This window comes from Tachyglossus aculeatus, chromosome X1, assembly GCF_015852505.1.
Source record: "Tachyglossus aculeatus isolate mTacAcu1 chromosome X1, mTacAcu1.pri, whole genome shotgun sequence".
NCBI lineage: Eukaryota > Metazoa > Chordata > Mammalia > Monotremata > Tachyglossidae > Tachyglossus > Tachyglossus aculeatus.
In genome coordinates, this window is record NC_052101.1 from 46,847,341 (window position 1) to 46,873,358 (window position 26,018).

The following is a 26,018-nucleotide window of genomic DNA, read 5'->3' on the forward strand; positions in this document are numbered from 1 at the left end:
CAGGCCAGACACAGTCCCTTTCCCACATGGGACTCTCAGTCTTTGTAATAATAATAATAATAAAAATAATGATGGCATTTGTTAAGCACTTACTCTGTGCAAAGCACTGTTCTAAGCCCTGGGGGGGATACAAGGTGATCAGGTTGTCCCACATGGGGCTCACAGTCTTAATCCCCATTTTACAGATGAGGTAACAGGCTCAGAGAAGTTAAGTGACTTGCCCAAGGTCACATAGCAGACATGTGGCGGAGCTGGGATTAGAACCCATGACCTCTGACTCCCAAGCCCATGCTCTTTCCACTGAGCCTCGCCAGGTATTGAATCCCCACCTTGCAGTTGAGGAAGTAGAGGCACAGAGAAGTTAAGTTATTTTTCCAAGGTCACTCAGCAGGCGAGTGTTGGATCCCAGGTCCTCTGGCTCCAAACTCGTGCTTTATCCAGTAGGTCACCCTGCTTGCCAGTTCTGAATGCTGGGAGGAGATTGCTGAGGGTCAGCAGGGAGCTGGTGACCCCCTCTAGACTGTAAGCTCGTTATGGGCAGGCAAAGCATCTGCTCAGTCTGTCGTATTGTACCAAATGCTTGGTACTGTGCTCTGCACACAGTAAGCCGTCAGTAAATACTATCAATTGATTGATCGATCGATCATCTCTTCTGGGGGCACAGAACCTCTCCCCACAAACTCTGGCCCGAGGGAAGACCCAGGACTCTTTGTTCAAGCATTTATTGTGATCAGTCAATCAAATCAATAAATCCTTTATTTATTGAGCACTTACTGTGTGCAAGGCACTGTACTAAAGCACTTGGGCGAGTACAATAGAACAACAAACAGACACATTCCCTGCCCACAACAAGGTCACAGTCTAGAACATCTCTAGGTGTGGAGATAGAGGCTGTGAAAGACTGGTATGGTGTCTTTATGGGGTCCACCTGTGATCTTTGAGACCTGAATGCGTGAAGCCGCAGAACCCTTGCCCGGAGGAGGTCTAAGAGCAAGGTGTGAACGTGAAGTGTGAATGCACTCTCGGTGGATGTGGATGAAGCTTGGAGCCTAAGCTAGGCTGGTGTTCCATAGTTCTTGTCCTCTTCTTCTTCTCATGTCCTGTGTTTGCCTCCAACATCCCACCTGCTCGCTTCAGACCATCCTATGGGGAGACGGTTCGCGTGGTGAGCCTTCTTTTCCCACGTAAACCCCGAGGACCGCAAGCTGGCAAATGAAGCTTTCTGTAGCCCATCTTTGACTAAACGTACATTGCATCTGAGGATTGGGGGTCTCCGCCGTGGGCTGGAAGTCCCAAAAATTTGGTGGGAATTTAGTCTAGCATGTCTCAGTGTCGTGTTGACCTGTGGCTGTGAATGGGATATTTTATGTAGTTCCAGAAAAGGCTCCTTCAGCCTCTTGTGGTTTTGCCTCGTTGATGAAAATGCTATTTCAGTGAGCACGGGTCAGTGGATCTCAAGCCCTCAGGGTGCAGATCTTCAAAACCAATCTCAGCTTTGAGACCTATAGAATACAGTATGCTGTATAATCTGAGGAATGCTAATCCCCCCCAAAATGACCCAAGGTAAGTGTTCCGTGGGAGATGAAAATTTGTGTTTCTATAGGTATTTGATGACGTCAAGACTCAAATCTTATATTTGCAAAAACAAAATTATTTTTTATTTTATTAAATGGAACTGCATTAGACAGGAGCAGGGCAGGGATTGTGCCTACCAACCCTGCCATACAGTGCTCTTCACACAGTGAGCTCTCAGTAAATACTATTGATTTTTTTTTTTTTTACGGTATTTGTTAAATGCTTGCTATGTGTCAGGCACTGTATTTAGCACTGGGACAGATATAAGCTAATCAAGTTGGACATAATCCGTATCCCACAGGCGGCTCACAGTCTAAATCTTCATTCTGTAGATGATACAGAGAAGTTGAGTGACTTGCCTAAGGTCACACAGCAGACAAGTGGAGGAGTCGGGATTGCTTGATTCTTTTTTTCATGTTTTCATGGAAGAGTTCCCCAGCCCCTTTGCCCTCTGGGCACATAAAATGAATTAGACTCAAGATACGATGAGGTGTCTGATTTAAATCCCTACTCTTCCTGCCCTGCCCGCTACTGCCCTGTCTCATTCACGTTCTGAAATTGAAGTGGAATTGAGTCTTCACGGTACCTCCTATTCCTGATCTCCCTAGCTAACTGCTAAAAGAAGGGTTCTGACTGTGACCTTTAATGCAGTTATCTATCACAATAAAATGGAGTTGAAATCTCCAGTTAATCTCACTTTCATTTTGCCATTAGTTTGCCACTCAGCAATGTTGGCCAAAAGTAGCAGAAAAGAACTCAATATTCCATTACTGAACCCAGAAGCATTTTATGGTCTTCATTCCCTCCACCATTCCTTAGTACTCTTAAGAGCAGATCTATCCATTTATAATGTGAACAAGTTTTAATCCATTATAAAGAACTAGAGCATATAGCAACAAGAGCTGAAAATTCAGAATAATTTTGGGAGTTCCAAGAGGTTTTTTTTTCCTGTTTATTATGTGGTTTCTCCTGTTTTTCTTGGGATCAGATCCAAGATTGAAGTGCCCCTACTGAGGTTTAGCCCCTAAGTTTGAGTTTTTATTTTCACTAGTATGTCATTTCTTTTACTTTGCAGGGATAAAATTCAGCTTTTGAGTGCTTACTGTGTATACAGCACTGTATTTAGGTCTTGGGAGAGTACAGTAGAGTTGGTGGACACAGTCCCTGCCCTCAGTGACCTTAGAATCTAGAGGGAGAGACAGACATTAAAATCAATTTTGGGTAGGGGAAACAACAGAGTTCATTATGTACATGAGTGATGTGGGCGTGGGGTAAGTATCAAAGTTCTTAAGGGGTACAGAATTAAGTGTACAGGTGATGAAAAAGGAGGGAGAATGTGGTGGGGGAAATGAATGATTAGTTAGGGAATGCTTCCTGGAGGAAGGGGCAGATTTTAGAGATGTTTTGAAGATGGACCCAACCCAATTCAGCAAACGTGGTTTAAAAGAGTGAGGCAAGCCAAGGAGAGTGGCCAAGGTTGTGGGCTTGTGAGATAGTCATATCTAAGAGATGGGAGAGGCAGAGGGGATGGCAGAGTTTGGGTGGGAAGATTAAGGGATGTGTTTTGGACATGTTAAGTTTGAGATGTCAGTGGTACATCCAAGTAGAGCCATCCAGAGGGAGGGAGGAACTGCCCTTTATTTTCCTGAAAATAAAGATTCACAATGTTTCCATCAAGCAGAGCCAAACCTAGACCTGTGGAAAGAAGGATTTTCCCCTTCCATGCTTACTGGGAGTAATGAGAGGACTTACAAAAAGGTGGCAAGCTTTTGATAGGTGATCTGTTGTAAATAGCCAAGAATGGGGATGAAGTATGTTATGTATACATATAGAGCACTGTTCTGTGTTGTTATTTTAATATGATTAATATGATTAGTGTGTGTTTCAAAGTAGGGCCTTCAGATTGGGCCCTAATTTAATCCACACAGACAAAATCAATTTTGTTTTTTAAAAACATCTCCCATGGTCATCTGGGGACTTAGAGAAACAGCGTGGCTCAGTGGAAAGAGCACGGGCTTTGGAGTCAGAGGTCATGTGTTCGAATCCCTGCTCTGCCAATTGTCAGCTGTGTGACTTTGGGCAAGTCACTTAACTTCTCTGGGCCTCAGTTCCCTCATCTGTAAAATTGGGATTAAGATTGTGAGCCCCCTGTGGGACAACCTGATCACCTTGTAACCTCCCCAGCACTTAGAACAGTGTTTTGCACATAGTAAGTGCTTAATAAATGCCATCATTATTATTATTATTATTATCCAGAAGACAGGAGGAATTGCAAGGTTACAGATAGGAGGGAGGTCAAGGCTGCAGAAGTAGATTTGGGAATCATCTGCCTAATGATGTTAATCAAGCTGAAGGAGTGAATGAGATCTCCAAGGGAGGGGACTCAAATGGAGAATAGAAGGGGATCCAGAACTGAACCTTGAGGGAATCCCACAGTTATTTTTTTAATGGCATTTGTTAACACTTACTATGTGCCAGGCTCATTGGAAAGAGCATGGGCTTTGGAATCAGAGGTCAGGGGTTCAAATCCCGGCTCCGCCAATTGTCAGCTGTGTGACTTTGGGCAAGTCACTTAACTTCCCTGTGCCTCAGTTACCTTATCTGTAAAATGGGGATTAAGACTGTGAGCCCCACGTGGGACAACCTGATTACCTTGAATATACCCCAGTGCTTAGAACAGTGCTTGGCACATAGTAAGTGCTTAACAAATACCAACATTATTATTATTATTATTATTATTATTATTATTATTATTATTCTAAGCTCCGTGGTAGATTCAAGCAAATTCATTCATTCAATTATATTTATTGAGCACTGACTATGTGTAGAGCACTGTACTAAGAATTCAGAAAGTACAATATGAAGCAATGACTGAAGGTCCCTGCCCATAACAGACTTACAGGTTGGATACAGTCCATGACCCATGTGGGACTCACAGTCTTCATCCCCATTTACAGATCCCTGTAGCAGAGGCACAGAGAAGTGAAGTGACTTGCCCAAGGTCACACAGCAGGCTAGTGGTGGAATTAGAACCCAGGTCCTCTGACTTCTTGGCTGGCGTGCTATCCACTAGGCAGTGCTGCTTCTTTATTAGGAGGTGGGAGACAGAGGAGGAGCTGTCACGACCAAGAAGAAGTTGAGAGGTAGAAAGAAGTCCAGGAGACACGACGGTGGTAGTGAAACCAGGAAAAGGGGTGGTCAACAGTTTCAAAGGCTGCTGCTGATTTCTTGTGGGATTTGAACTGCTTTTCAGGGAATAGTTGCTGGCAATGATTGCTGTCAAAATGCTTTTCTGTTTTTTGGTACTTTTTGTGTTCAGGCTTTTGAATTGGACTAAATCATCCCATTTATACTCTTCTGTTAAACACAATAGAGTTTTGTAAATGTGAGCTTATATAATAAATAGAGCAAACAGGTGGAATAATTCCCATTCTCTGGCAGCTCCTGAAAGAACAGAAAATTAAGGGTTATTCTTTTGTGCATTAGAATTAACTTTGAGAGTTCCAGATTGGCTCATTTAGGCAACAATCTAAGTCTGTGGTATCATTCATGTTAATAGAAAGTAAGGAAACATGCCCATAAAGGATATAGACCAGTTTAGTCTTTGGAGTTTGATTCACCCATTCTTACCAAGATCTTTAAATGCAATTGGATTCAAAGTGTCCCAATTTCAATTTGGTTCAAAAAATAAAAGTGAAACCCTACCCCACAATTCTCAAAACATCAGAAAATACTCGATGATGATGGAATTTCCCATCAAAATCAACAGATGAGCCTTAGTCATTCATTCAATTGTATTTATTGAGCGCTTACTGTGTGCAAAGCACTGTACTAAGCAGTGTACACAGTCCTGTCGCTCTGGTGTTTTGCAGGAAACATTGCAGCCAAGGCATTAGGCCTTCCAGTCATCCAGTCAGTCGTATGTATTGAGCGTTTACTGTGTGCAGAGCACTGTACTAAGCCCTCGGGAGAGTACAGTATAACCATTGTAGTCATGTTCGTGAAGGTTGTTGAGCAGGGAACATGTCTGCTAATTCTGTGGTATCTCACTCTCCCAAGCGCTTAGTACAGTGCTTTGCACATAGTAAGCGCTCAATAAATACCATGGATGGTGATGATGATAATGGTGGGCACTTAAATCAGCACACCTTTCTCGTTTCTCCTTGGGTGCATTAAGGTGTTTGTCATTCATTCATTCATTCAATCGTATTTATTGAGCTCTTACTGTGTGCAGAGCACTGTACTAACTGCTTGGGAAGTACAAGTTGGCAACATATAGAGACGGTTCCTACCCAACAACGGGCTCACAGTCTAGAAGGGGGAGACAGACAACAAAACAAAACATGTGGTCAGGTGTCAAGTCATCAGAGTAAATAGAGGTAAAGCTAGATGCACATCATTGACAAAATAAATAGAATAGTAAATATGTACAAGTAAAATAGAGTAATAAATCTGTACAAACATATATACAGGTGCTGTGGGGAGGGGAAGGAGGTAGGGTGGGGGGGATGGGGAGGGGGAGAGGAAGGAGGGGGCTCAGTCTAGGAAGTCCTCCTGGAGGAGGTGAGCTCTCAGTAGGGCTTTGAATGGAGGAAGAGAGCTAGCTTGGCGGATGTGCGGAGGGAGGGCATTCCAGGCCAGGGGGAGGACGTGGGCCAGGGGTCGACGGCGGGACAGGTGAGAACGAGGCACAGTGAGGAGGTTAGCGGCAAAGGAGCGGAGGATGTGGGCTGGGCTGTAGAAGGAAAGAGGGGGCGAGGTGATGGAGAGCCTTGAAGCCGAGAGTGAGGAGTTTTTGCCGGATGCATAGGTTGACTGGTAGCTGCTGGAGACTTTTGAGGAGGGGAGTAACATGCCCAGAGCATTTCTGCACAAAGACAATCCGGGCAGCGGCGTGAAGTATGGAGTGAAGTGGGGAGAGATAGGAGAATGGGAGATCAGAGAGGAGCCTGATGCAGTAATCCAGTCGGGACAGGATGAGAGATTGAACCAGTAAGGTAGTGGTTTGGATGGAGAGGAAAGGGCGGATCTTGGTGATGTTGCAGAGGTGAGACCAGCAGGTTTTGGTGACGGATGGGATGTGAGGGGTGAACGAGAGAGCGGAGTCGAGGATGACACCTAGGTTGCGGGCTTGTGAGACGGGAAGGGTGGTAGTGCCGTCTACGGTGACGGGAAAGTCAGGGAGAGGGCAGTCCTCAGAAGACTGTTTGATTAGTTGAGTGGCAGGTCTGATGCAAGGAAAGACGGACCTCATGCACCTTCACGTTGTCGGGGATATCCACTGAAATTCAAGTGAAATTCACTTTTGAGTGCATATGTGGCTGAAAAGGCCAAGGCGCAAGCTGCAATCTTGGCCACACAAAAAAGGTTGTCCTTTGCCATCTTGTATGTAACGTTTGTAGTTCCTGGTGCTGTTTTTGTCGTTTACCTTCCTGGCTCTCCATCTGAAGCTTTTGTTCAGAGAGCTTTTTTCACTCAGTCATATTTATTGAGCACTTACTGTGTGCAGAGCACTTTATTAAGTGTTTGGGAAGTACAATTCAGCAACAAATAGCGACAATTGCTGCTCACAACAGGTGGCAGTGTACCATGCTGGTCCATCCTCAGCAACTGACTCCCAGTTTTCATTTGGTCTGCAGCACTGTCACAGGGTTGGTTTTACCCCCTCCTTGAAAGGCTCCCTCTGTCCTCTGTGCTTCTGGTTTCCCCATTTCAGCTCACCTTACAGCAACTGTTTGGGCATCCTGCCATTGCTGTAGTCAGTCAGTCAGTCAGTCATATTTATTGAGCGCTAAGTGCACAGCACCGTACTAAGCACTTGGAAGAGTACGATGCAACAAACAGACACATTCCCTGCCCACAGTGAGCTTACAGTCTTCCTTGTCATTGTGGGCAGGGAACGTGTCCTCTAACTCTGTTGAATTGTGCTCTCCCAAGCGCTTAGTACAGTGCTATGCACATAGGAAGTGCTCAATGAATAGCATTGATTGGTTACTCATTCTCCTCCCACATCCCACCCAGTGTAACTGGGTTAAAGTGAGCATCGTTTTGTTGCTAGGAGATTGACTGCATTCCAGAACTTCAGTGTTGGTGACCTTGTCTTGCCATTTGATATTGATTATGGCCTGTAAGCATTGCTGGCGGAACTGCCTGTTTGTGATCCAAGTCCCCCAGCCAGAGAGGAGGTTGGACAACAGTGCAGCTCTGGAGATAATAATAATAATAATAATAATAATAATAATAATAATAATAGCATTTATTAAGCACTTACTATGTGCAAAGCACTGTTCTAAGTGCTGGGGAGTTTACAAGGTGATCAGGTTGTCCCATGTGGGGCTCACAGTCTTAATCCCCATTTTTTACAGATGAGGGAACTGAGGCACAGAGAAGTGAAGTGACTTGCCCAAAGTCACACAGCTGACAAGTGGCGGAGCTGGGATTTGAATCCATGACCTCTGACTCCAAAGCCCGTGCTATTTCCATGGGCATGGAGATGTAGACTTTAGTCTAGAGCTTGATTCCATGTTCCGTCACACTCTGTCGGCAGACTCACAGGGGTTGTGTAGGCGTTCTTGATTCTGTTTGCTGTTTCCCTGTATGTCATTACATAATAATTGTGGTATTTGTTAATTGTTAACCATGTATCAAGTATGTACCGTGTACTAAGCTCTGGGGTTTGCTCTGTGACCTTTGGCAAGTCACGTAACTGCTCTGGGCCTGTTACCTCATCTGCAGAATGGGGATTAAGAGTGTAAGCCCCATGTGGGACATAGACTGTGTTTAACCTGATTAACTTGTATCTATCCCAGTGCTTAGAACAGTGCATGGCACATCGTAAGTGCTTGACGAGTACCATAATTAGATAATCAGGTCCCACACGGGGTTCACAGTTTAAGTTGGAGGGAAAAGAGGCACTGAATCCCCTGTCTGCAAATGAGAAGCAGCGTGGCATAGTGAATAGAGCACGGGCTTGGGAATCAGAAGGTCAAGGGTTCTAATCCTGACTCTGCCCTTTGTCTACTGCGTGACGTTGGGCAAGTCACTTCACTTCTCTGTGCCTCAGTTCCCTCATCTGTAAATTGGGGATTGAGACTGTGAGCCCCATGTAGGATAGGGACTATGTCCAACCCAATTTGCTTGTATCCACATCAGCACTTAGTACAGTGACTGGCACATTGTTAAGTGCTTAACAAATACCATAATTGTAATTATTATTAGAGGAGGGTACTAAGTGACTTTCAGAGGTGGGATTAGAACCCAGGTCCTCTGACTCCCAGGCCCTTGTTCTTTCCACTAGGCTACGCTGCTTCCCTATGCCTTTGGTCAGTGTTCTGCTAGATAGCTGAAAGTTTGTACACTCCCCTGTAGACTGTAAACTTCTTGTGGGCAGAGATTGCTTCTGTCAACTCAGCTGTATTGTTCATTCCCCCTGCTTAGTGCAGTGCTCTGGCACGTACTAGGTGCTCAATAAATACCGTTGATTAACTGATAATGTGAATGACTTCCCAGGTGCATGTTGTGGGCAAGGAATGTATCTACCAAATCTGCTGTAGTGTGTTCTCCAAAGTGCTTAGTGCAGTGCTCTGCACACAGTAAGCGCTCAGTAAATGTGATTGATTGGTGCAGACTGATAGCTCAGTTTTCTTTAGAATTATTGTAAGCCTGTAGCATCTGGCTGATCAATTATATATATATTCCTTGGTGTGGGGCAGTAGGGCACAGTCCTTTGCCTACAGCAGTGTTTTGAATGATGGCTTTCAGGATTCTGGATGATGCTCAAAGCAGTAGTTCGTGGAGCACATTTTGAGATAGGCATCTTTATATACAGTGATGGTTGCGTCTTTGAGATCATTTTGCGTTTCCTCAGGGGTCTATGTGTTGAGGAAGAGCTTGTGTAAGTTCTTAGGCAGGTTGTCCCCTCCGTGCTTGTACATCTCATTAGATAGGCCTTAGGATCCAGGTGCTTTTCCATTTTCACAGCTCTAACTGCACCAGTCACTTCCCCAGTAGTTGGGACAAGTGTAAGGTTGTCTGTTTTTTGTAGAGCCTTTTTTTCAATAGTAGAAGGTGTGTGGAGAACACTGAATTATCTCTCTTTAGGATTCTCTTCTTGTCTCTGAGACTGGAGCCATCTTCTTCCTAGATACCACGATGGCCAGAAAAAACCCCAAATAATATAGTTAACTAAGTGTAGAAGTTTTTGGTTAATCCCTGGTCTCTTCCACCTTGACAACCCACGACCTTCCAAGCATACTCCTGCATGCAAGTCACGACACTGGTTTCTGAAAACTGCATTTCTGAGTTCTTAGGTGCTGCAAGATGCTGTTAGTGCCGTCGATGTTTCTCAGCAAATAGGCTTCTTGTCTCAGAGTCATTTGCATTGAAACAATCATGGTACCTGGGTTGGGCCCAGGGTCTTGACAGATGCCAAGAATTTAGCATCACGTTTAGCATTCTTTTCTTCTGTTTGGGATTGAAGCTTGATCATCTTGTTTCAGCAGAGCTGTTGTAATGTTGCTGCAGAGCTCCTCATGGTTATCTTCATTTTCCAGGAGCTTCATATCGACCTGCTTTGGTGATTTGGAAGCCGCTTTTTAACCTGGTGGTTCTAAGGACAGAACGAGTTTTGTAGCAAATGAAACGATGTCTCTCCACCACTCTTCATTCATGTCTGCCATGATCTGTTCATCGTTGAAATCCCTGTGCCACTTTATGACACAGTCAATCAATCAATGGTATTTATTGAGCTTTTACCACGTGCAGAGCTTGGGAGAGTACGATACAACAGAGGTAGTGGCCGCGTTCCCCTCCTACAACGAACTTACAGTCTATCAGGGAAATACCACTGTTTAGAATGGGAGTGCATCTTGGATGTTTATCTTTTGCCTGATGGGGGAAGGTGGTGTTTGTGGTCAAGAGGGATGGGGTTTGGCACAAGCATTTGGCAAAAATAGGCCATTGAGTAAACTATTGATATTTTGAGTAAATTATTTGGTAGGTGATCTACGCGAAAGGGAGTCTGTTGGCTTTCAAAGAGTTTACTGCCGCAAGATGTCGGGATATCCCAGGCACACATAGGTGAAAACTGTATGATTCTCGATAGTTGCCTCATAAAATAATGTGAATAAAGTCATTTAAGGAATATAAAATAATTTGGTACTGGAGTTGATTCTAGATAGTGCTACTTGGGAGCCACCACTGGGTATTAGTTGAGTACTTGGGAGCAATCTAATTTGCTGGCCCCTCCTGAGAAGTGGTGAGGTTTCTGTATTTTTAGACTTTGGGGTTAATCCTGGTTGTGGTAAACTTCAGTTTATGAAGTAGAATTAATAGACACATTGTGGTTAATTGTTTAAAAAGAATCTGAGGTTTGGGTTTTTTTTTAAATAAACTATCACTTTTTTTTTCTTATCCTCACTCATACTGAAAGGGTTAGAGCGGCCTGCAGAAAAAGGTGACTTTTTGTCAACCAATCATAGTCAGGAGCCCACTTCTTTAAGCACTTAAAATTAGTAATTCAGATGATACTCTAGTTACAAGCTTTAGACTGCAAAATGCAGGTGATCAAAATGTTAGTATACATTGCCGCAAAGATCAGACTTGTCTACTTCTTCCTCAAAGTGGCTAAAAGCCCAAGTTCAAATGATGGGTGTTTGCTGTTTTGAAATCTAGGATGATTCAATTGATTCTTGGTATTTGATAATTCAAAAGTGTTGGAAAGCAACAGGTAACCAGGTCTTGATCAATTTATTATGTTGAATCCTCTTCTCTATAGAGAAAAACTATCTGAAAAATGTCATGCTGCACCCAGTTTGCTCTTGTTGGTTTCATACAAAAAGTAAAAGTGTTATGAAATTATATCAACTGCATTGATTTGTTCCCAAGATCAAAAACATTGTACAAACCAAAAATGTGAAGTGATAAAAAACACAATTGAAATTATTATATGATCAAATAGAAATGTACATATGCACCAGTGATAACATATTTTAATTATATTTTTATTCCCACATATGGAAATATTTTTTGTCTTATCTCTCACATACTATTCCATAAAAAGGCAGTATGTGCTAAAGAATATTAGCTTATCATAATCTGTGCTAAATAGATCTGCTAAAATGAAATGGGCTTCTATCACTCTATTCAAGTCAGTCAAAATACTGCAAAGGTTGAGGAGGAGAGGAAGGAAAGTGTTGAGCCAAGTTGAACTTTCCAGCTGTATTTTGATGGGAGCATGCACTGTGTGTGCCTCAAGCCCCTGGTATGGAGTTTGACCCACAAGAGGGAGATCTCGGGAAATTGTTTCCTTTGCAAGGAGTGCAAAATGTATGCTTTCTTATGTTCTTTCAATCTGATTCTTTTTCAAGGATCAGATTTAAAGCTAATCTGACATTTTCAGGTTTAAGGGCACACATATTTTCCCTCAGATTTATTTGGCCAAGATTAATAGAATTGTAAATGTTTAAAGATTAGGAAAAATTTCTTGGACAAGGAATGATAGTATTGGGAACAGTATGGGGAATCTGCTGGCGCAGTTGCTATGGGATCAGTGACCCCTGCAGCAGCATTCCACACTGGTCAGACAGTTTTCCCTGGCTTTTGTGAGCATTGATAGAAAGCTGAGGTCTTTTCATGTATTCATTCATTCAATCAATTGTATTCACTCATTCATTCATTCACTCAATCATATTGAGTGCTTACTATGTGCAGAGCACTGTAGTAAGCGCTTGGGAAAGTACTAAAGAGCAATTAACAGTGACATTCCATGCCCACAATGAGCTCACAGTCTAGGCAGAGATTAATACAAATAAATAAAATTACAGACATGTATATAAGTGCTGGGGGGCTGGGAAGAGTGAAGGGAGCAAGTCAGGGCAATGCAGAAGGGGATGGAAAATGAGGAAAAGTTGGGCTTACTCTGGGAAGGCCTTTTTTCTAGTTACACTTCTGTGTGTCCCTTCTGCTCTCCCTTATTGTCAGTGTGCCTTCTTCCAACTCTTCCCCACTCCCCACTACCTTGAATGGCAGGGATTGTCTCTCTTTATTGCTATATTGTACTTTCCAAGGCTTAGTATAGTGCTTTGCACGCAATAAGTATTTCAGTAAATAGGACTGAATGAATAAATGAATGAATGCTGTCTCTGTCCCAGCAACAGCACCCAAAACTGTTGGCCATCCCTCAGAAACTATTTATGGAAACATTGCTGCAGCCCTTTAGCAGTAGCTCAAAAGAATGTCTAGTTTCCTCAAGTATCTTGTAAAACTCAGGCCATATATATTTTTTTTAAAGGTATTTGTTAAGCACAAATTGTGCTTAACAATATTAGTATTAGTATTAGTATTGTGCCTGGTACAAGCTAATCAGGTTGGACACAGTCCAGGTCCTACATGGGGCCCACTCTCTTAATCCCCACTTTGCAGATGAGGTAAATGAGGCACAGAGAAGTTGTGACTTGCCAAAGGTCACACAGCAGATAAGGGGTGGATCCGGAATGAGAACCCAGGTCTTTCTGAGTCCTTCTGGGATAACAATGCCATCGTTGTTATTCTGACTCCCAGGCCCACACTATAGCCACTAGATCAGGCTGTTTCTCAGAAGTCAGCTAGACTAGTCATCAACAAACGTTTGCCTCCTTTCAGTAGCCAAAAATTTGCTTCATTTTTGTTATCTCAGGGTGGCAGGGAGGGCAGTTGGAAGAGCTCCCAGGAAAGGGAAATGGTTCACTTACCCAGTGGATATGTCCCCTAGCCCACAGTTTGCCACCGGCTCTAAGCAGTGGCTCAGGCCTCTAAAGCTCCAGACCTTCTGACTCCTCTATAAGGCTTACTCAACCGCCCTGAGGTTTCCAGGGCCCTTGAGATTTTTCCGGTTAGAAAAGAGCAGCGATTATTCCAACCCTGGGCTGTATTTTATCTTGCCCCAGTTGATACGTTGTCACCATTCTTCTTTTCAGAGAAGTGTAGTGAAATAATTCAGACACTAGGAAACTGGATTAAGATGGAGAACTCAGCAGGGAAGGGCATCAGGGTGGAAGGATTAAGAAACTTCATGGAAAAAATTATTTTACTAAGAGTAGCCCATTGCCTGGGTTCCTCGGGAGAGTGTTTCTGCCTTTTTCTTTGTTTTTAAAAATGATCATTCCAATGAATTTATGAAAATGGTGACCTTTTAGCATTTTCTCACTGAATTCAGAGGTAGTCTGACCTTCGCAGTGCAAACATGGCAGCTGTCCTCAATGCTTGTTGCTATTTGTGGATCTTCCACTTCTCAAAGACCACGCATTGCTTCTGCTCCAAATATGCATGGCTATTGTGAATTGCCACTCACCGGTGTGGTTGGGCTGATGCTATTTCCCAGCAGTCGGCCTCGTTGCCGGATGATGTTTTTGCAAGTTATAATATTTCCTTTGTAGCAAAGCGGTGTTGGGGGGTGTTTGACCCTGATGCTGGCTGCCTGTCGGAGTTCGAGGATCTCATCGTCTGTCGTCTTGATTTGCGATGTCATGAGAATGGCTCATGGGTCATAAATGTCACTAATGAAGCCAGATCAGACCCGGGATCCAACAAATATGGTCTGTTTGGGGCTTGCACTCATTTAGCAAGCGAATAAGCCTTTTCATTGGCTCAGTCTTGAAACTGCATTCCTGCCACAGTCTAATATCATGGTTTCTTCTAATTTTTAAGCTCTATCTTGTATGTTGTCTCACAACAGCCTGCCATGGTAATGTCACTATTGGATATGCCTCTGGGTAGTTGGACTTTTCCAAGGAATTATCCACTGGGCAGAGCCGGTCAAACAGTCAAACGAATGTGTTAATTGAGTGCTTACTGTGTGCAGAGCTCTGTGCTGAGCACTTGGGGGAATACAGTGTAACAGAGTATGTAGGAAGGTCACATTGAAGTTACCAGGTTACAGTTACCAGCAGCAGTAGTAGTAATATTTTTCATAAGTGCATACTGCGTGCAAGGTTCTGTGCTAAGTGTTGGGGAAAAATACACAGGTCAGAGACAGTGATCCGGGGCCTCCAGGGGTTCAAAATCTAAAAATAGGCAGGGGTTTTATGTTCAGGAACCATTGCAGGACTTGAAGAGGTGGAGACTGAATTAAACCCAAATTATCACCACATTTGTTCCTATCAAGTCCCTTGACATCGGTGACTTCTCACAACAAATTCCAAGAAACTTCCTGAAAATCAATTCCATCTTTCCCATGCTTAAAAGTAATTCTACAATAAGAAAAGCAGTGAGTGCACTTTAATTGGTGAAAATATTTGGAGGGAAATTTAATTTGTTTTCAGGTTCTAAAAGGTTGCCGTTTAAGCAGTGGAAAACATTAAGGCAAAAATCTCAAGGGTTATTTACTGGAATTTAGCTTTATCCATGAAGGTAAAATATAGTTTCCGTCATTCAATATTGAAGCCTCCTTTCTTCATTACATTTTTTCATCTGGTGTCATTTAGATGCTAGAAACTCATTTCATCTGAACTTTTAGCTTCATTTGTTCTTGTCTTCGTTGAAGAGTGCTCTGATATGCTGTGTGTTGTGTTTATAGTGTTTGGCAGGGTAAAATTAGAACTGTGGTATTTGAATTAGGTTAATAATTTGCAGAAATGGTATCTAAGATGAGGTTGAAATTGATGGCAGGAAAAGGTTCCAGTTGAGCAATAATAATTAGGCTAGTACTTGAATAAATGTGACAATGAAATGTGTCAGTGTCTTGTGTCAGTCTGTGTAATAAAGGGATGGGACTCAGTAAAGTAGTATTTTCTAAGCGGTCAAATATAATTTATGAGGTATGTAAAACTGATAATGGCTCCTATATGGGAAGATGACCTTTTCATGTTAACACAACTGCTGGGATAAGTGGTCAGTGCAGTTGCAGAGGCTATAGGGAAAATTGAATCTGTGGTGCTTTTTATTGTTCCTTCAGTTTCACTGATTCTAATTTTAGAAGCTTACATCACCTTAGTTGTGATGACTGCCTTTCACTCCCCTCCCTTCCCTCCCTCCTTTCTTTCTTCCCTCTATTCCTCCCTAAGGATGGATCATATTTTCATAGTGCTACTGATCCTTTCGATGGGTTTTCTATTGTGTGTCAGTGATCATTTAGCTGCCACGGAGGAAAGTGTGCTAAAGCAAAGGACAAAATGAAATGTTTCTTAAAGGAAGGCTTGAGGGTCAACAAAGTGTCCATGTCTCTGTGATTTATGTAGAAAGCTCAGGGATAGAGTGGGGTGTCACTTTAAAGCAGGAATTCTTGAAGAGTATAAATAATCAAGATCAAAAGGATTCACACCATTACAGTGATCCCTTTGCATGTTGAAGCTAAGCAAAGGAAAAAGGAAGGCAGTCCTTCCAGCAATATTAAATCAAGAATGGCCTGCCTAGGCTGTGGAGTGATGGATGCTTCAGCTGGTGTTGCATCTGGTACTGTTGAATATTGTAATCAATCATCATTCATTTATTTTCCAAAAGATATAAAATGCTCTGAAATACGAACTAACTTCCTGCCTCTGTTTATGTTTGGATTTGAAAAACTCGAGCCCTATAACGCAAGAAAACTAAATTGAATAATTTTATTTTATGAACTGAACCCGCTAGTTCATTCGTGCCGCATTCCAAGTTTCTGTTTTCCTCCTCTGCAAAATTTTTTGATAGTTGGATTTCTATCTCCCCTTTCCCCCTGATTTAGAGTTCTTTTGTGGGTAAATGGGGAACAAATTCTATGATTGGGATTATCAGAAACTTGTTTCCTTGTTACCTCAAACCAACCCCAGAACAACCTAGGAGGACCTTCTCACAAACTGCATCTTCTATTACAGTGGTCCTAAAAGAAATGATAGGCCCAAGTAACTGCTTGTAGTTATGCTTTTGCTATAATTTTATGGATACCTTTATATGCCCAATTTCCCTGTATTGTGAGGTTTGCATCCTTGCAGTACTCTGCAATACTCATGCTAGTGCTTAACCATTTCAATGCCACTCACACAAGCTGGATCATACAACACCACTTTTCCAAATAGGCATGCGTTCTGGACTTTCCCTGACAATGGATTGTAGCCCAGATGTGGAGAGGAAACCCATACTGTGGCAGAATTGAATGTATTTTTTAGAGAAGAGGAATGTTTGGGATTTTTTCAGGACCAGTCGAGGCAATTTAAAAGCTACTCATTTGTTCTTTTGCTTAGGGGGAAAATGTGAAAATCCATTATTATTATTATCATCGTCATCATCAGTCTACTGTGTGCAGAGCCCTGGACTAGACTCTTGGAAGCATACAATTAGAAGTGACTGCTTAAACCAGTAAATACTTAACCCTATAAATGCTTTATTTCCAATTATCTATAATACAGCAGATCCAGGTAGTATTGATTGCTTCGATAGGATTGTAGAGGGAATTCAAATGGATTAAAACAAAATTCATTAATATCCCTAAAGTGTCTTGTAATCCCGGACAGGAAAAGGGAATGCTCAGAAAATGGCCATCCTGTTTCCTTGGTTCCCAGGAGCTGGTTGTTGCTTCAGTAGCTTTGGAAAAAAAATAGGATTTTTATTAAAATGAAATGAAGGTGCTAGGTGACACCTTTTCTGTGCTTCCTGGAAATTTCAGTTTGGACAATCATTGGGAATCATTCTTCTCTAAAGATTTATTCTCTCCTTCCCTTCCCCTCTTCTCCATTAATTGTAGTGTTGTGATCTTTCAAGGTTTATGTTCAACAAAATCACTTACACAGAAATATGTATACAGTATTTCAAATAATTTAGTTGGAAGGATCCTCCGGTATAGAATTCGGTCCGTTTTTTGGTTTGGAGCTGTGCAAGAGGCTGGAAAGCTCTCAATACAGTACTCGGGGGAACTGCAGTTGCTGTGAGCTGATTGGTAGGAAGAGGAAAAGGGTGATGTCATCTTCATTTAAAGGCAAAACCAGAAGGAAATAGCATTTTGTTCCCATTATTGAGCTTGTGTTTACAGAAGTTGTAAAATATGGCATTCACATGCACATTATTAGTGGATTGAATTTCTTGCACAATGCAGCAGTCTGAAATTGTGGTTCAGAGATGAATATCTCACTGGTTCAGCTTAAGAGTATTTGTGTGCTATCAGCATATATACAGAGAAGGGGAGAGGCTTCCATTAGCTCTGCTTCCGTTCCCTTTATAATTTTGTGGAAACTGGCAAGAAGTGCCTGATTTTATTCAAGTTAAGCTATTATTATCGATATGACTAATGTTTATGCTCAGAATGCTTTGTTGTAGTGATGAGCTGTTTGGAAAAGTGGAATTTCTCTAACAGAAAGATATAGCTGTCCAGTCACATCTAGTTTAATTTTCTGTTGTAAATTCTGTAAAACTAAAAGGGGAGTAGATTGGATTTATATGTGAATGCTTTGTGCTTTCTTGAAATCTCATTTAAAGTCCATTACTTAAAATGGGATAAAATCAAGTTGTGAAATTATCTTTAGAGACCAGGATTATATCAACTGGTTCCTCTGATCCTAATTTCCTTATTCCTAAGGATGGTAACCTGATAATTTAACTAGATGCTTCTATTTATAAAAAAAAGAAAATCTGCCTACATTTCAGAACTTTCCTGAAATGGGACTCATTGGTATCAAAGGATTTTAGAATTGCTTAAACTTTTAATTTGTTGCTGTGTTCTCCTACTTGAAGGCAATACCTAAGTCCTCTGGGGCAGAATTAAAGTCTTGCAAGCAGCAGCATAATTTAGGTAAGCAATACCTTATTGCCCTATGGGAGACAGTAGCCTCACCCAAGGGTTTACATGCCCACTCTGTGGCTTCCTGACACCACAAGGTGCTTCACCTAAGATCAGTGGGATCCTTTTGTTTTAACTCACTGGCTCCTCAGGACAAGGTCGTTATTATTTCACCTTTATTTTAGGCAAGGTGAATCGAGTAATACGATAACATAGGTCACCAGTACCCCAGTGATTTTGCTGTTGAGAAGACTGTCATTTGTGTTGTTGCTGATGTATATTTCACCTCCAGAAGCCCTGTTCTTCTTGGGAGGGCAGTTTCTCTGTGGGAGTTGGTATTTGGAGTAGAGTCCAAACACATGGCGGTAGGAGCCAGGAACTCTTAAAGAGGGGTGCTGGAGAAATGATCGGAAATAAATTGGAAGCAGAAACAGCAGGGATTTGAAGTGGAAGACATATCCTGCCAAAGGAAAGAGAACAATACAAGCTCCACATTTTCTCACTGCTATTCAGTATGAGAGTAGCCAATTTCTTCAAGCCTGGTCCTCGACTTGCCCACTTCCAAGCTATCGCTCCTACCTGTTCTCCTGCCTGGAACTTCCTTCCCCTTAAAATCTGCCAAAGTACAGCTCTCCCCACCTTTAAAGCCCTCTCGAAATCCCGGCTCCCCCAGTTAGTTTGCTCCAGCCTACGCCTGTACCACATACAACAGTTTTGTGGTCAGTCGCCTGTAGTACTTTTGAACCTATTCATTTTCATACTCTTCTACTTAAGACTTTCATATTAACCTGTACATCTTTCCCCGCTCTACCTAAAGATCATTTTATGTTGGTAGCTCCGTGTGCAATTGTGAGCTTCTCGAGGGCTGGGACTGTGATTTTTCTATTGAAGTTTCCCAACTATATCCTGTACACACAGGCACAATAAATATATTCTGTTCAAAGAATAGTTTCACTTTATTTCCCCAAAATCTTGCCCCACTGTAAAAAAAATCCTGAGGTCATTCCAGAAGAGCTGTCCCGAACCACCGACAAAGCGGTGGTATCAGTGAATGTTTTAACCTCTAACTTGCTGATTGAGATTCTGTATTAATGGTCGTTGGAAGTCTCTTGTTTTGCTAGCTAATACTGCAGTATCAGCTCTCTAATTAGGTCTCTTGTGCTTTACATTCAAAAAAGTATTTTTGAGATTGTATTTAACCACATCATCTATGTTATAAGTAGGAATTTTGTGAGGCATTTAAAGGGAAAATTTAATGGGAAAAAGAAACTGTAACAAAAACCTTAGGGACCAAGAAAGCAAGAATTTTTTTTACTGCAGCCAATTATTTTCCTTTAGAATTACAGGAACTGTTGAAAATTTGAACACTAGTCCTAAACACAATCCACAAATCAGACAAAATGTCCAGGAGGAATAAAGGCACAGGCTAAATTAAAAAAAAAGAATTCCAGTATATTGGAAGGAAATCTGTATGTGATGGTCAGAAAATAATAAAATTACTATCAAAGATGTTGTTGAACATAAATGGCTTCTGATTTGTTGCATTTAGTGTGTGCGTGTGTGTGTGTGTGTGTGTGTGTGTGCCTATGTATGTGCATTAGGTCAATAAAGATGTTCTGTGGGCTACATCTGCGGATACAGTAGCCAATTGATCTAATGCAGTTTCTGAAGGCTTTCTATACAGGTGATGTCATCCTTTTAGCTCTGTTCCCCTCCCACTCTCTTTCCTCCTTATTAGATATTTCATCTTGCTGCGGAGCATCAAATCGATAGGAGCCTCTCCTCAGGGAGCTGCTGAGAAGCAGGGAGAGATAGTAGGAATTGAGACTCCAGCCCTCAGTCAGGGCTATAGTAGATCTGTGTTTTGTAGTGTGCATCGTGTAGATCTTTTTAATTGAAAAAGCTCCGTTTGGATTCACCATGGCATCTTACTGATGCATTAGAATACGAAGCAACACTGCAGAGTTGTAAATTGTGCATGCAAAGGAGAGAAGGAAAAGGATTTGGATTGCAGAGACTGAGGCATTCTACAGTGCAAACCTGTTAGAGCAGAGATCCTTGCACGGCGATTTGAGGATCGGTTGGATATATTTTCTACCTTGTGGCCAGGAAAAAGAAGGAACTTGAAAGGGCGTGGAGTTTTTAGTTGCTTCTGTTACGGAAGAATTATTGAAGGATTCAATCTACAGCACGGAATAAGTTGAAGGAAGTGAAAAGGAAGATCGGTCTGTTCTAAATGTATTGTAGAGCACAAGGATTTGAAGATATTGGGGTCTCAAACCGGGTATATATTACAGTACCTGTATTGTCAGTTCTAGAATTAATGATTTTGTAACGACTGCCCAGGTACGTGCAAGGTGCCGGTAGAAGAATGCAGATGTGTGAATGTTCAGAGCTCGAAGTATTTAAATATCTCAGCGTGAATTTCCACGCTTAATCCTGGAACATTTGGTTGGGGATTGTTGAGATTTATTTACAGCAACGCTGCAAACCCCCCCAGATTCAAGAGAAACAGGAAGTGGCAATCAGTGTGAAAAGGCCAACTAAGAAGCCAGGTCTTCATCCTCTTACAGCATTGGCTTATGATTTATAAAGAGAATCCAGAAAAGATTTTGCTAACATTTTTGCTGGGGTGTCTTTTATTTGAGAAAGGAAACTTTCCTTCCCAGTCCAGGAAATGGCTTTTCTTGTTCGCTGTTACGCCAATTGCCTGCAGCCATGGGCCTCCAAAGTAAGTAATTGTCATTGCTTTCTGAGACTAGATTAGTCCCAGGGTTGGGTTTCTGATTTTCAAAATTAAGTTTAAAAGCTGAATGTGGTCTTGAAATTGATGTAAACTCTATAAAGTACCTAATGAAAAACCCCTATATAATTTCCAAAATTTACAAGCCCCCCCCTTCCCTCCCACTAAAAGACCCTCCTCTCCCTGTAAAAGATCCCCCTCTCCCCCAACCCCAGCCCTCTCAATCATCTTTGGCTTTCATTTTGAAGAAATTATTGAACTTATAGTTGCACCTAATAGGAATTTGGAAAACCCCTAACTCAGTCATCTGAGGAGCTCAAACACAGTGGGTCTAAGTCAAAGTATAGACCAAATAAATATTCACAGCATATCACATCTGCAGAATTTGGCTACGACTGTTTGTGCCCAATGCTCTTTAATCATAAATGGTGATGTTTCATGCTACTGAAAGGTTTATTTCTCAAGCTAAATTGAGCTACCATGCAACTGAGTTCTACTTTATAGAACTAAAATTGGTATCGGCCACATCTAGCTCTATTGGCTTACATTTAGCCTTTCAAATGATATGAAATATATTATGACTTTAGAGGTAGATGGTCCATATTGTTTGTATTCTTTTTTGGAGGACCGATGAAAAGCAATACCAAGACAATTAACTAAACAGCCCGTAGAAGAACTCAACATGAAATGTTGCACTAGTATTCTTACATATCTAATTAAGCAGTTGATGTTAGCTCTGTGCCACAGGGTTTGTGTCGATTTAGTAAATGATCTAAATGGTACTTTTTGGTTTTAAAGCCAAATAAAATTTATGTGTTTCTTTTTAAGAGTGCCTATTATTTTTGGTTTGATTTCTGATACAATTATACGAAACGGCCCAATTGAACTGGTCTTGTTTAAAATGTAATATAAGTGGGTTTGTTTTAACATAGTCCCGTTGAATTAGTGAATAGTTATTACTTTATTTTAGTAGGACGATCCCGACATACTAATTCTAGTGTTTTATTTCAAAAGTATGAAGAATCAATGCTATTTTAGACAATTGTTACCTAAAACATGAATATCTCTGGGTTTTTTGTTTTTAATTTTTCAATTTCTTGTTCTCATCACAAAGCCACTAGTCGTAGAATGATTTTAAAATGCATCTTTGGTATGAGTGACCGAGGGAAGAAAAGACCATGTTTTTTGTTTTATAATATAGGGCATTATACGTACAAGGGGAAGATGGGTTTTGAAAGGTTGCCTGTTCAGTGCTTCTGTAGCAAATAGACTCAACTTTTAATTCTTAGAAACCTTCACCAGTCTGTATGACATGCAAAAATACACACAAATACCAATATTGAGGTTATGACCAAACTTTTTGTTTCTTCATTTTCACCATCACCACCAGATGGCCTTCTGCTCATGAAAGTACTAGATGCTCCTTCATCATTTGAACAGACACATTTCCTTCCCTTTCTAACTTAAGGCTAGAAAGCCTATGGAAAATATATTATGAAGCCATCTGGAAGAGAGTTTGAGTGAATATTTGGTCTATATTAAAGATAAAGTTGTTTGATTGTTTGATCTTGTATTTTTTGATGTGCTTCATTTTTTGTCCTTTTTAAAATCACTGAAATTGCTGTGTAGTTAATTTATCTAATTAAAGTTTCAAGAATGGAAAACTAATAATAGTTAAATGAATTTAAAAAATAGATTACCAAAGGAAATCTGCACAGTTACTTTGGGGAACCACATCTTTGAAGTCATTGCAATTCGTCGTGTTTTTAATGAGACAGTGGTCATTTTAAAAAGCAATCATATGTGAGAATCTTTGATAGTTTCACTTTGCTTTGGAAAATTAAATTGCCTAGTTCATGAACTCAATTTCCTCAGTGGTCTGCACACAGTAAGCACCCATATACCATGGTTTGATTGATAATATTTCATAGCATTTTTTGTGAGGCTGCCTTTTTCCTAGGGTAAATGTTTTTTTCCATGTCCTTTCATAGCTAAATTCTTCCATCAGAAGTTTGCAAGACACCATTTTTTCTCTAGAACTATAGATTGCCCCAAAATGGGGCTATGTCATGGACATTCAAATCCATATGTTGAATGAATATTAAATAGGCAGGAACAATGTGAAAATGTATTTAGTGACTAGAGCAAGCCATCCAGGATTTATAGGGATTTTCTTTTTGTTTATCAGTTCAAATTTCAACACTGCCTTGCCTCTCCACCCTCCTATGTACACAGAGGGTATTGCACTTAAGGAATTTAAAAGCCATTCAATGTATCACTTGAGAGAACCTCAAAAGTTTTGGTTTAAATATTCTACTTATGCACTCTTGTCTCCCACAAGGAGTTCTAGTAAGTTAGTGCCAAGTTGCTGGAATCCTCACCATAGTATTTTATAATAATAGTTATGGTATTTATTACTGTGTGCTAGACACTGTACTGGGCGCTGGGGTGGATACCAGCAAATCGGATTGAACACAGTCTCTGTCCCACATGGGGCTCCCTATCTCAATCCCCATTTTACAGATGAGATAACTGAGGCACAGAGAAGTGAGGTGACTTGCCCAAGGTCACACAGCAGACAAGTGGCAGAGCCGGGATTAGAACCCATGACCTTCTGACTCCCAGGCTCGTGCTCTATCCATTACACCATGCTGTGTCTCTGCTTCTTAGAACAGGCAACCTCTGGCCTTTGGGCCGCTACAGGGCATCTTGTGATCAGAGTCCATCTTGGGCCCTCCCCAGTCCAACCCTGGCCTGGCCCAGAAATCAGGGTGAGCCAGTGGGTCCCAAATACCAGCTGATTGGTGCCATGCTTCCAGAGGGCTGGTGCCGGGGAATAGGAAATGGAGATGGTTTAGTGCCCTTAACATGAGTGTGTGTTTTAGGTGAGCTATCTTTTTAGATTTGATGCATGCCTGATAGCTTCACATAGTGAGCATTCAATAAATATCATTGATCCTTCAAAGCTTCCATGACTGAACATTTTTACTCTGAGTTTGGGGCTTAAGAGGGATCGTTCAAGTTACATATAACAAGCAACAGAAATTGGGTTTGGGGAGATTGCTGCCTTTTTTGTTAAGATGTTCAGTTCCTGGGTTCCTTTTATATATTTTGGCTTCAGAAGGAAATATTCTAAGTGGCATGTGTGATGTTGTGCATTTTTTTCCCCTCATCCAAGGATTCAGTAGAGTCTTCCTGGCATCCAAGCTTTTAAAATACATTGAATCTTAGAGGAGGAAGAGAGCATATGAGGTCTCACAATCTGATTTCCTACCTCTGGGCAGGACTGTACTTCAAATAAACCAATCAGTGGTATTTATTGAGCAAAACAGAACTCCTCATCTTCCTCCCCACTCCCTGTCTTTCCCCCAGATTTCCCATCACTATAGACATCACTGTCCTTGCTGCCTCACAAGCCTCTGACCTTGGTATTACCCTTGCTTCATTTCTCTTCTTCAACCTGTATATTTAGTACATCACCAAATCTTGACAGTTCTTCCTTCACAACATCTCTAGAATCTGCCCCTTCTTCTCCATCCAAACTGCCACCAGGCAGACCATGCACTTATTTTATCCCACCTCTACTACTGCATCAATGTTCTTGCAGATCTCCTTGCCCCTTAAGTACTTGATACTCACTCCATCCTCAACTCCAAAGGGCTCCACATCTTTATTTCCTCCTGTTTTCCCCCTCTGTAACTCATTTTAATATCTGTTTCCCCCAGTGGACTGTAAAGTCCTTGTGGCCAGGAGTTGTCAACTCCATTGTATTGTAGTCTCCTAACTGCTCAAATACCATTGATTGGTCTGTAGTAGATCAGCTATGTAAAGCTGAGATGGGGAGAGCTGATTGAGTGCTTAAAAGCAGAGATTCATTCATTCAATCATATTTATTGAGCGCTTACTGTGTGCAGAGCACTATACTAAGCGCTTGCTGTATCAGCAAACATTGGAGGTTGTTGAGGAATGGGGAGACAAGGACCGAATGCCTTTTTTTAAGAAAAAATGATCCAGGCAGCAGAGTGAAGTATTGACACAGGAGTCAGGGAGGTCAGTGAGGAGGCTGATGTAATAGTCTAAGTGGGATAGGATAACTGCTTGGATCAGTATGGTAGTTTGGATGGGGAGGTAAGGGCAGATTCTAGAGATGTTGCACCTGTTTCACTTCTCAAGCACCAACCTACCCACTGTGCCTCATTCTCATCTGTCTCACCACCAATCCCATGCCCGTGTCTTCCCTCTGGCATACAATGCCGTCCTCCTTCAGACAAGACACCACTGTCCAATGTGCCAGGCACCACACTAAGCACTGGGGTAGATACAAGATAATCAGGTTGGACATAGTCAGTGTCCCAAGGTATTAATCCCTATTTTACAGCTGAGGTCACTGAGGTGCAGAGAAGTGAAGGGACTTTCCCAAGGTCACACAGCAGCCAAGGGGCAGAGCTGGGGTTAAAATCCAGGTCCTCTCACTCCCAGGCCTGTGCTTTATCCACTAGGCCACACTACTTCTTAAGATCTGACATTAGGGGCTACTTTTGCCTGCAGCTTCAACCTTGGAGCTATCTGTGTAATGAGGGCCATCCCAAGCAACGCTACCAGTGTAGAAATGAGGAAGTTCATCAAGTATGGCCCCGAATCCATTTTGTGTTATCCCCTGTTAACAAAAACAGTGAAGTTGTAGCCTGATTTCTTCCCCCAAAGAGTTGTCCTGTGATCCAGTAAGTATGGTAGGGGGCCTGTCATGGCCTTTAGCATTTCAAGGAAAGAAAATTTTACAGCCACCTTTATCCATGATGATACATTTTAGTCTCATAGCCCTTCCAGTCAGGAAGTTTTACTTTGGGCCTAATCTAATCAGTATGACTAATTTGTGTCCATTCTCTCACTATTGAAATTGAAAGTTGAGTAGTAGATGGACACCTGCCGATCCTCACCAGTACTGGAATTGCTTGAGGCTGGGGGTGGGGGGCAGGACATTCC

The 26,018-nt window shown here is 41.8% G+C and overlaps 1 protein-coding gene across 6 annotated transcripts in view; it reads left to right on the forward strand.

The window, feature by feature from the left end:
• The window catches only part of RAPGEF6 (Rap guanine nucleotide exchange factor 6), a 295,383-nt gene that overhangs the window by 145,038 nt on the left and 124,327 nt on the right, over positions 1 to 26,018 (forward strand). The window contains exon 1 of one of the 6 annotated variants that reach the window (XM_038740788.1): positions 20,739 to 21,023. The exons of the other annotated variants lie outside the window; for them this stretch is intronic. Coding sequence (XP_038596716.1) covers positions 20,970 to 21,023 — 54 coding nt within the window. The 5' untranslated portion in view covers positions 20,739 to 20,969. Of the gene's footprint in view, positions 1 to 20,738; positions 21,024 to 26,018 lie in introns of those variants that run through there. 6 annotated transcript variants of the gene reach the window in all.